Consider the following 12,267-nt stretch of genomic DNA (forward strand, 5'->3'; position numbering starts at 1 on the left):
AATAAAGATATTATTGTATTCAGTGCTGGGTAGTATTGGATTACATATAATCTGGATTAACTAATCAGATTACAAAAATCAAGTACTTGTAATTGGATTCAATTACATTTTATAATACTCATAATCGGACTTCAGTTACTTTTTTATAGATTAAATAATTACATTTTAACAAGGCAACATCAGTAAATTGTTAATAATTTATTGATCATGTTCACATCAATACCATCATATTCTTATCTCGAAGCGCAGAAGATATGCACCTCAGTTTTGGAATAGGCCAGGGGTATTCAGTTAAAGTTCCAAGAGGTCCGGTCTCTACATTTCCTTCCCAGCAAAGGTCTGGATAATAATACGTAGCTTACATGGTGTCAGTAGTCATATGGCTATGAAATTATATAGTATATATTTTTGAATAGTTGTTATAACTTGCCATGTTGGCAGCAATTGTACTTTGTAAGGAAATAAAAAATGAATCTTTAACAGCCAAAATAGTCTCTTCAAAACTGGAAAGGGATGAGGACATTGGGGGCCCAGAGACAGCCAAAATAATGGGGTCTGAGAGATCTTTTCTACCGAAAAGATTAAACTATTTCATCAAGACTTCATCAGTCCAGGGCACTTGGATATGAATATTAAAAGATAAGATCAACAGTTCGTTTTGAAGCTGAATGACAGCAGTACAGTTTTGTGTTTAAATATTTTTACATTCAGAATATATAGAATGTGTATGTGACATAGGAGGCAATTTGACCGATAAAAAATACTGTATGGGTGTCCACTGAGTGAAAAATTTATAAAAATGTAAAAGTCTGAATTAACCATTTATATATTTTCCTTAAAGTGAGAATCTACTAACAAACAAACAAACAATTTACATATCAACAGTGAAGCATTAAAATAATGTTTGCTTAATTTAAGTATAAATACAGTAGGCTTTCCTTGCCATGAATGCCATGATGACATCTCTGATTAATTTTCACAAAATTAGAACAAAAATCTGTTTGTTTATTATAAAAAAAAGGCTCCTAACATGCTTAGCTGAACCGTCTGAATCCCATAAAGTAAATCAGGCTTTATGCGGCGCCTCATGTCTATAGTGGCGAGAGAGGCAACGCACGGAGAGCAGAAATAAGCGCGTAGCCCTGGATGCACTTTATTCCCGCTCTAAAGAGAAATATTTCTCTCTGTGGATCACGCTATTCCCATTCCCACTCCGTGCGTGTATACATGTATGCTTACACAATCACTAAGCCAGGTGTCAGATAACTAGCACAAAGATTTAGATATTGGTCTGGATTGAAGCGTCCGCCTATTGAGTACCCCTGGAATAGGCTATGGACTATCAGTAAGCAGTAAGGGTTAAAAGTGTTTCAGGGTTTTTAGATGAAAGCTTTGACCTACACAACGTCGTTGCTGTTGATTTTATGGTCATTCATTTTTGTTCATTTTATGATCATTTTATGTTTATTTTATGTTCATTAATGTTCGTAATGCTGCTATTGTTTTATGCACCTAAAATGAACTTGATGTCTCATTGTTTTGTATTGAAAACTTTGGCCATGCACTGTCGTTGCTGTTAGATATAATATTTATTTAATTCATGCAATGTTTAATGCACTTTTTAAAAATGTAATAAGGAGGTCTTTTTATGAGGCTCTTTTTGTTAGTAATAAAAATGGAATACATTTTCTTTCTTTTTGTACTTTTAAGTTAAAATGATTATCCTACACAAATGCATGTGACAAAATAAAATCAAATTAGGTTGAAAGTAATCCAAAAGTAATCAGATTAGATTACCACAAAATGTAATCTACTAGATTATGTTACTGATTGCAATTTTTGTCATGTAATTTGTAATCAATTTAAAAATGTAATTGCTACTATTAGTCATTTGTCCTTTAGAAGAGACATCTCTTCAATCACTACAACAGAGTCTTTGACCTAAAGCAATATGTTTTAATGATGCTATAATCATTGTTGAAGAACACAGTTTGGTGATCAGTCTATAAACAACTTGAAAGATCCTTTAATGAGAAAATATCCTCTGTCTTATAAATTCATCAATCTATTTCAAAAGCTATGAAAAAAATGGCTTATTACTTTTAAATTCTAGTACAATTACATGTGATTTTTTGAATTAGTACAATCTTGACCTCCATACTTTAAGTATTAAGTGTAATTTCTCAGTAATTCACACCCCTGCCTTTGTTGTATTGTACAAATTGAAAGACTCTTCTGTTTTATTGTACACACAGAACCTACATTAACCAAATTGAACTTCAAAACCAAGTCAGTGCATAAACATATTGAAAGGTGGACTTCCTTGTCCTATGACCTCAGGTAGTATTTCATGATAATCATTACAAAGCTGCAGGCAATTGCATTCCCACGACACAAGAGCAGTACACATATGTTGCCTGCTGCAGAACACTCATGCTTGTCCTTCAGCAGGATATGGACCTGCAGGAGCGGACAGCACATATGCTTACAATGCATTATGCACACATCAATCACATACAGCACAAAGGTTACACACACCCACCACTTCTACATGAGATGTTAATGTCTGCACCACTGCAGAATATACGTACACAGACATTATGAACATGCCAATAGATCCAAGCATGAGAGTGATCCGTCTTGCATATAGCTATTGTGCTTTCATTAACCCAAGCATTGAGCATCTACTAACTAAACTTAAATTCAGTTCATAAACTCAATCAATAAATGTATTATAATTTTTTTTTTTTTTTAATTCATTCATTTAATTTATTACATTTCCCTGTTGAAAGACCAGCATTACTGGTCACCAGCTTACTACACATTATCATGGAGACCAGCAATGCTGGTTGGACACTGGTGTGATGGTGTTCCCATCAGGATTCTTAACTAGTATAACCAGCAAGATTCATCCAGCTTCACCAGAAAGACCATACTGGTTGACCAGCTATAAAGTCAGACCAGCATCAAACAGGCACTAATCACTTTAAACCAGCCTGGATGATTCTGGAAATAGCTGGTCTAAACTAGTCTTTTGAGCAGGGTTATCTCCTCATCTTTATAATTTTGTATTTAGCCTATGTCCTTCTCCTATGATATTTAGCTGGTACTTTCACAACGTCTTTTTCCAGTTAACTAGACAGTGATTGGCTGATGATTATAATGTAATACAAGTTCAGTACTTGATGAATACTGTGCAGGATACACTGTATACTGCCTACTATTTTTTTTTTTAAGTTAGTGAAACAATAAGAATTATTCCACAGTAAAGAAAAACAGTAGTATACAACATTGTTGTCACATGACCTCATCATATTACACATAAGTGGCATCCAACATCTTGGAAATAAAAACGGTGATTTTGCATTTTTAATTCAGTGTGTAAAAATGTAAAAATAATGAGTCAAAAAAGAGATGTTAAAATCGATATTAATATGACTTCCATTTCATTTTTCACAATGAGTGTTTTGCACACAGTGTGCTCTGTTATATACTGTATTTTGTCAAATGTAGTAGGTTATTTGGGCATTCTATGAATATACTGTAGATCAAGGGTTGGCAACCTATGGCACGCGTGCCAGCATTGGCACGTGGAGGGGTAATCACTGGCACACCAGCAACGGCGTGAGAGGAGTAGACTATTTTATTCAGATGAAATTTTGCACGTGCATTACAATCTACATCTTGATGTAATCATTCCTCATGATCACACAACGTGTTTTCATGAGATGAAAACAAAGAGCTAAAATGCGACGAGACTGCAGTATACCCAATAGACTCGTGCAACGCGTGCAAGCCATTCGCGCATCATGAGCCAGCAACGCTTCACTTTCAGTTAACCGCGTGAGTAAACGCACCCACTTTGCTTCGATCAGACTGTGCGGATGACAGCCTACATACTTTTTGCTTTCAGAACAACACATCATGTAATAAGGAAACCACCACTAATAATCCTTGAGATTTCCAACCCAGCATACAGGTACACCATCCTTAAACCATGATCACTGTCAAAATTACATTAAAAGATTAAAAGAGAAAACATAAACCCACATCGTGGTGGTGTTCAAAAATCTTTTCAAGTCTATTCAAAATATAAATGAAACATGGAAATAACGTTTTAGGATTTTGCAGGTGCGATTCACCGAAAAGGGCTAAATAGTTGATCGGAATCGCGAATGGCTTGCAAACACAGCGCGAGTTTTGTCACACTTTAATAGTGTTTAGCCTCCCATTCAGCTGATGAAAACACGCTGCATGATCATGAGGAAGGATTACATCCAGATATAGATTGGAATGCAGGTGCAAAAAACTTCATATAAATAAAATAGCCTGCTCCTCTCTCGCTGTTGCTTGCATGCTAGTGATTACCCAGCTCTGCATGATTTAGTTAAATGTAGTATGACATAATATAAGAAATATTTTAAATTCCACACAATTTTGTGATCAGTAATCAAATCAGCAAATTTGTGACAATAACTGTGTTAACTAATTTTGTACAAAAGTTTCACTCTGTGAAAATTCACATGCAAGATCATGATTATATCATAATCATCGGGTTTTGCACAAATTTTTCACTCAAACTGTTATGCTGATAATATCATTTGTAATGCAAAATAAACTATTAATATTAGAAAAACGCAAAATAGAAACGTCGTCGGCACAGCCATTGGCCTGGAAAATAAAAAATGGTACTCCATGTCAAAAAGGTTGCCAACCCCTGCTGTAGATAATTTACATAATGTGCACAGTATACATACTACACACTGCAGACATAGTAAGAGTGGTATATCAGTATGCTATTTAGAACATAGCCATTGACTACTTACACAGATGACCCTGCTGGGTGAACTAATGCTGGAGCCTGGAGGAGAGACTGAGGTTTCTGATGTGCGCCTGAACTGTAAAATAAATTAAACAAGAGGAAAAAAAAAAAAAAAATCAACAAACACATCAGAGCCTTGGAGTGAGATCTGAAGGCCTATTGAAATTCAGTCTACAAAACAAAGAAAAAGACTCACTCTTAGTTTCCTCTCTGAGCGTGCCGCCTGTTTACACACAGGATGCCACACCTCTGAACCTGAGAGACATATTCAAACAAAGAACATTCTAAAGTAACTGCATGCACAACATATACAGTGGCCTCCAAACAGTATTTGGACACTTTTGGACACTTAAACTTACACTGACACCTAGGGGCACAGATGCAGCATCATTCAAACACAGCAGTTTGCAGTTACTGATGCCATTGTAGATATGTACTATTCACAGTCAGCCATGATCAATTGGGTGAAAGTGTCCAATAACAGGGTGGTTACTGAGATTAATCCTAATCCTAACATGGCGGACCCCATGAGGAGACCCTCTCCGTGTAGATTTAAACAGCTTTTATACAGTTACTGATATGACTGAAGTCTTTATCTCATGTGAGTGGTCATAATTTTATACATATGTTTCAAACTTACAATTTATTTATATGGCAATATAAATAAAATTATGAGGAAAAAGTTCACCTTTAAGAAGGTATGAATGTCATTGCATTGGGCAAAAAAAATTAAAAGTGTTATCTGCATACAAATAATGTTATATGTTTTTTATTAGATGTCTAAAGTCAGTACCCCTCAAGTTCACACAGGTGACCTAAGACAGTTAGCCACATGATCCACTATTGTTTGACAACCAGAAAGTGTCCAAATACTTGTCTTAATGGATAGAGATTATTATTATTATTTTTATTTATTTTTGTAATTGCCCTAACGTGTCCAAATACTTTTTGGGGCCACTGTTTCAGTGCGTTTTCAAGACAATTTAAGAAAAGAAAAGAAAAGAAAATAATGATTTTATGGTGTTTTGAAAACTTAGGCCTGCCTGCTAATAAGGTGTCACTCTTCTGACATCTTAGGTGAGTTTTAGGTTTGGAATCAGACGGAGAAGTCAAGTTTCCTTAAATTTAAGGAAAATACATTTAATGTAATCACTAGAAAATAGATGTATTTTTCTTAAAGAAATATTCCAGGTTCAAAACAAGTTAAGCTCAATCGACAGTATTTGTGGCAAAATTAAAAAAAAAAACTGTACAGAAAAAGAAGTAAACAGGAATCATATTGAACCACATCTACACTCTAGGAAAAGACTTATTCAAGTCATCAAGAGACATGATTTGTGTGATATTTGCAGGAATTTTCATGAGGAGCAGCGATAGTATACTTGGGTTCATACCTGTAATAATGTCATTTCGTTAGCTAGATTGGACAGATTTTATGTACTAAAATATCAACTTGCTAATTTCAGTAATTGTGCTATTGTACCTGTTAATTTTTCATTTCTAATGAATTCTGTAAAATTAAAAAGTGTGTATTGGCACTTTAATACTTCACTGTTGGAAGATAAAAATTCTAAATATGTTTTTAAGTGCTTTTGGGAAAATTTTAGAGAAACAAAAAGTTCATTTGATTCAATACAACAGTGGTGGGATTTTGGGAATGTACAGATAAAAAAATGTCTGTCAACAGTATACTCAAAATGTCACTGTGGAGATAAACAAATCTTTAGAATATTTAGAGGCTGAAATAATGAGACTTCAAGAATTAGTAGAACAGAATGATCAGGATAGATATTTGGAGGCTATTTCCTACTAGGTGTTAAAACACAGGGAGCTGTGGTCAGGTCACCTTTTCAACATAAAGATCAATTGGATGCGCCAACTAAATTCTTTCTTTAATTTAAAGAAGAAAAATTGTCAGAAAAGAACTATCAATGCTTTGAGATCTGAAATGGGGATGTTATTAACAGACCCTAAAGAAATTCGAAAGAGAGCAGTTTGTTTTTATGAACATTTGTATAAGAGTGAGCTCAAACTGGAGGATGATACTGATGGAGGTTTCTTTGGAAACCTGCCTAAATTATCGGAAGAAGCCAATGCAAAGATCGGTGGAGCTTTAAGCTTAACTGAGCTGTCCAAAGCGCTTCAAGGCATGGTATCAGGAAAAGCGCCAGGTATGGATGGTCTTTCTGTAGACTTTTACAAGTCTTTATGGGAAGTAGTAGGTGAAGACTTGCTCATGATGCTTAAGGAAAATTTGGCCGGAGGGCGACTGCCGTTGAGCTGCTGAAGAGCGGTCCTTTCACTACTACCAAAAAAGGAGACCTTAATGAAATAAAAAATTGCCGTCCAGTATCACTCTTATGTACTGATTAAAAACTGTTTTCCAAAATGTTAGCAAATAGATTGGCAGGAGTGATGGAAGAAATAATTAAGCCAGATCAAAGCTATTGTGTACCTGGAAGGTCTATTTTTGATAACATCTGTCCAATTCGTGATATCATAGATGTCTCCAAAATGTTTAATATTAACTCTATTTTGATCTCTTTAGATCAAGAAAAAGCCTTCGACTGAGTTGAACATCCTCATTTATGGAAAGTTTTAGAAGATGGCGCTGAGTATGGCTGCTGCGTTGTGAGCTCCGACACAACATAGTAGTGTTTTGTTTGTTTTGTTCACAATTCTTATGTTTTTTGTCTTGGATGTTGTCTGCCTTATTGTCTACGACAGACAAACACTTTTGGACATTGGTTCAGCAATTTCACACCATAAACCGGACTTCAAATTCCTCAATGCCGACCCGCTGTTTACAAACACGCAAGCGGAGTCCTTTGTCTGGGCTGCCCGGCCACGGAAATGCAAAAGGAAAAGGGGAAACAGAGCCGGCGTTCTCATCAGAGTAAGACGCCGCGCAAATCGACCCCCACTTCCCAGTATTCTACTGGCAAATGTTCAGTCTCTGGATAACAAGCTCTGTGAGCTGAAAGCGTGGATCTCTTTCCAACGAAATACAAGGGACTGCTGCATTATCTGCCTTACGGAAACTTAGATGTCTGCGGAGATTCCAGACTCAGCCATTGAACCCGCGGGGTTCTCCGTGCACCGAGCGGACAGAGCGAAAGACCTCTCAGGTAAAAGCAGAGGAGGTGGTGTATGTTTTATGATCAACAAATCCTGGTGTGATCAGAGGAACGTACATTCTATCAAGTCTATCTGCTCTCCTGATCTGGAATTTCTTATGCTTCTGTGTCGACCATTCTTGCTACCGAGGGAATTCACAGTGGTCATTATCACAGCTGTGTACATTCCCCCACAAGCTGACACAGACCGGACTCTCAAGGAACTGTATGGGAGTATAAGTGAGCAGGAAACCGCGCACCCTGTGGCCGCGTTCATTGTGACCGGGGACTTTAATAAAGCCAGTTTAAAATCAGTTGCACCAAAATACCACCAGCACATTAGTTTCAACACACAAGGGGACCGGGTTTTGGACCATTGCTAATCTCCCTTCCGGGATGGCTACAAATCCCTCCCCCGCCCACCATTTGGCAAATCGGACCACTCTTCCATTCTGCTTCTGCCCACTTACAGGCAGAAATTGAAACAAGAAGCACCCACCCTCAGAACAATCCAGTGCTGGTCGGACCAATCAGATTCCATGCTACAGGACTGTTTTGATCACACGGACTGGGAGATGTTCCGGTCCGCCTCTGATGACGACATCGAGGTTTATGCTGATAGCGTAATGTGTTTCATCAAAAAGTGCATGGAGGACGTGGTTCTGACCAGAACAATACGGATCTATCCGAATCAGAAACCATGGATAAATAACGATGTTCGTGCGGCACTTAATGTGCGGACCTACGCTTTTAATTCCGGGAACGCGGAGGAGCATAAACAAGCCAGTTATGCCCTCCGAAATCAGAACCACAAAACGCCAGTACAGGAACAAGATTGAAGGACAGTTTAACACCACCAACTCTAGAAGCATGTGGCAGGGAATTAACATCATCACGGACTTTAAAGGGAATAAAAACTCCGCCATGAACACCACTGCCTCTCTCCCGGATGAGCTAAATACTTTTTATGCTCGTTTTGAGGGAAATAACACCACCCTCATGGAGAGAGCTCTCGCGGCTGAAGCTACAGAGGTTAGTTCACTCTCCGTCTCTGTAGCGGATGTAACCCGATCCTTCCGACGGGTGAATATCCGCAAAGCCGCGGGCCCAGACGGCATTCCGGGCCATGTCATCAGAGCGTGCGCAAACCAGCTGGCTGGTGTTTTTACGGACATTTTCAACCTTTCCCTCTCTTTGTCTGTAGTCCCCACATGCTTTAAAACATCCACCATTGTGCCTGTTCCAAAACAATCAACAATAACTTGCTTAAATGACTGGCGTCCTGTTGCTCTGACCCCCATCATCAGCAAATGCTTTGAGAGACTAATCAGAGATTACATCTGCTCTGTGCTGCCTCTCTCTCTTGACCCGCTGCAGTTTGCTTACCGCAACAACCGCTCCACTGATGATGCCATTGCATCTACAATACACACTGCTCTCTCCCACCTGGAAAAAAAGAACACTTATGTGAGAATGCTGTTTGTAGACTACAGCTCAGCATTCAACACCATAGTGCCCTCCAAGCTAGATGAGAAACTCCGGGCTCTGGGCTTAAACAGCTCGCTGTGCAGCTGGATCCTGGACTTCCTGTCAAGCAGACGCCAGGTGGTTAGAATAGGCAGCAACATCTCCTCATCACTGACCCGCAACACTGGAGCCCCACAGGGCTGTGTTCTCAGCCCACTACTGTATTCCTTGTACACACATGACTGTGTGGCAACACATAGCTCCAATGCCATCAAGTTTGCTGATGACACGACGGTGGTAGGTCTGATCACTGACAATGATGAAACAGCCTACAGAGAGGAGGTGCACACTCTGACACACTGGTGTCAGGAGCACAACCTCTCCCTCAGCGTCAGTAAGACAAAGGAGCTTGTGGTGGACTTCAGAAGAAAAGACAGAGAACACAGTCCCATCACCATCAGTGGAGCACCGGTGGAGAGAGTCAGCAGTTTCAAGTTTCTGGGTGTCCACATCACTGAGGAACTCACATGGTCCATCCACACTGAAGTCGTTGTGAAGAAGGCTCATCAGCACCTCTTCTTCCTGAGATGGCTGAGGAAGTTTGGAATGAACCGCCACATCCTCACACGGTTCTACACCTGCACTGTAGAGAGCATCCTGACTGGCTGCATCTCCGCCTGGTATGGCAATAGCACCGCCCACAACCACAAAGCACTGCAAAGGGTGGTGCGAACTGCCAGACACATCATCGGAGGTGAGCTTCCCTCCCTCCAGGAAATATATACAAGGTGGTGTGTGAAAAAAGCTAGGAGGATCATCAGAGACTCCAGCCACCCGAGCCATGGGCTGTTCTCACTGCTACCATCAGGTAGGCGGTATCGCAGCATCAGGACCCGCACCAGCCGACTCCATGATAGCTTCTTCCCCCAAGCAATCAGACTTCTGAACTCTTGATCTCCCACGATCAAAATACATCAGCACTGCACTTTATTACTCTTATATCTCACACTGGACTGTCATAAATTATTATTATATTATATTCTCTCTTAGCAACTGACTATCAACCGACAGCCTGAATGTCAATACAGTACAATACTGTACATTCTATATATACTATATATACTTTTTTATATATTTTTATTTTTTATTTTTATTGAATAATGTGTATCTATATAGTGCGTATTGTATACTGTACAGTGTATGTTATTACTTGTATATTGTTGAGTGTAATTATGTGTATATCAGATGTTTAAATTGTGCTGTGTTAATTTGATGTTATTGTAAATTGGTACTGTCTCATCACTGTCACGACTGCTAAGTTGATCGGAACTGCACCCAAGAATTTCACACACCATTGCACTTGTGTATATGGCTGTGTGACAATAAAGTGATTTGATTTGATTTGATTTTGATTTAGAATTTGGTTTTTGTAATATTTTATTAAAAAGATAAAAGTTCTCTACAGTGATGTACAGAGTTTGCTGAAAATAAACGGTGGCTTATGTGCTCCTTTTAAGGTAGGAAGGGGTGTCAGACAAGGGTGTGCACTATCAGGTATGTTGTACTCATTGGCCATTGAGCCTTTTTTACAGATCAGAGAAAAGTTAAATGGACTGAAAATACTGAATTGTGAAAATGTTTTTTATATCTATCAGCATGCTGATGACGTAGTAGTTTTAGTTAATAGTCAAGATGATATTGACATTTTAATAAAACTTATTAAAGAGTTCAGTCTTTTATCATCTGCTAAAGCAAACTGGGCAGAGTGAAACTCTGTGTTTTAGAAAATGGGAAAAAGGTAAACCTAAACTTCCAAGTGGTTTAAAATGGAATGTTGGGGGTTTCAAATATTTAGGAGTGTTTTTAGGAGATGAAGTTACTGTACAGAAAAACTGGGAAGGTCTAGTTGACAAGGTTAAAGGTCGGTTAAGTAAATGGAAGTGGTTAGCTCCAAGCATGTCATATAAGGGGCGTACTCTGATCTTTAATAATTTAGTAGCATCATCTCTGTGGCACAAGTTGGCATGCATGGATCCTCCTGTAAAGTTACTGGCTGAGATTCAACTATTTTTATACATTTTTTTGGGGATCATCTACATTGGATACCTCAGAGCATGCTATATCTGCCAAAAGATGAAGGTGGTCACAGATTGCTACATCTACAAAGTAGAACGGCAACTTTTCGTTTGAAGTTCATACGGAGATTTTTAGAAGGGCCATTGAACTTTAATTGAAGAGCGGTAACCTGCGCCATTTTAAAGAATACGCTGAAGCTAAGAATTGATCATTGTTTTTTTTTTTTTTTTTTGTGGACCTCAAAAAACTGGACATTGCAAAGCTGCCTATATTTTATAGGAATCTTTCCAAAGTATGATGCTGTTCAGTCCACAAAGGAAAAGTTGCACGGACTCACTTTTGTGGCTGCTTGAAGAGCCATTAATATATGGAGCGTGTCTGGACATATCTTCCAATGGTGATTGTTCAATAGTTTTCTGTGCAATTCTCAGGTTACAACTTTGTGTCTTTTATTAAGCTTATCTGGCCCTAATTTTGAAAATGCAGAAATAGTGGCCGCAAAATTGTCTTTCATTAATACACTTGGTTTCACAAATTTAATTCAATTTAATACAATTGAAGAGAAGAAAATGTTAACTGTTTTTTCTGAAGAAAAATTTCCCAATGTGAGAGGTAATTTTCCAACTGTATATCTATCACCGAAGTTAAATGACTACTGGTTTTTTTCTAAATGCTGGAAAAGAAATGGATTGGGATTTCTTCTCAACAGATGGTAAAAGTGTATAAAGCATGTGTGTTAATCTTTAACAAAAAAATAAATAAAAAATCTTAGAAAATAAGGTAGAC

General features: G+C 38.2%; 1 protein-coding gene across 7 annotated transcripts in view; it reads right to left on the bottom strand.

Moving 5' to 3' along the window:
* Positions 1-12,267, bottom strand: part of ablim3 (actin binding LIM protein family, member 3) — a 115,166-nt gene that overhangs the window by 20,779 nt on the left and 82,120 nt on the right. For all 7 annotated transcript variants that reach the window (XR_007892522.1, XR_007892521.1, XR_007892520.1 and 4 more), the window contains exons 8-9: positions 5,019-5,077; positions 4,827-4,898 (exon numbers count right to left, since the gene is read on the bottom strand). Coding sequence is in view for 1 of the 7 variants with exons in the window: in XM_051649815.1 (XP_051505775.1) it covers positions 4,827-4,898; positions 5,019-5,077 (131 nt within the window). In the remaining 6 variants the exon portion in view is untranslated. The remainder of the gene's footprint in view (positions 1-4,826; positions 4,899-5,018; positions 5,078-12,267) is intronic.

The sequence above is a fragment of the Myxocyprinus asiaticus genome, chromosome 22, assembly GCF_019703515.2.
Source record: "Myxocyprinus asiaticus isolate MX2 ecotype Aquarium Trade chromosome 22, UBuf_Myxa_2, whole genome shotgun sequence".
NCBI lineage: Eukaryota > Metazoa > Chordata > Actinopteri > Cypriniformes > Catostomidae > Myxocyprinus > Myxocyprinus asiaticus.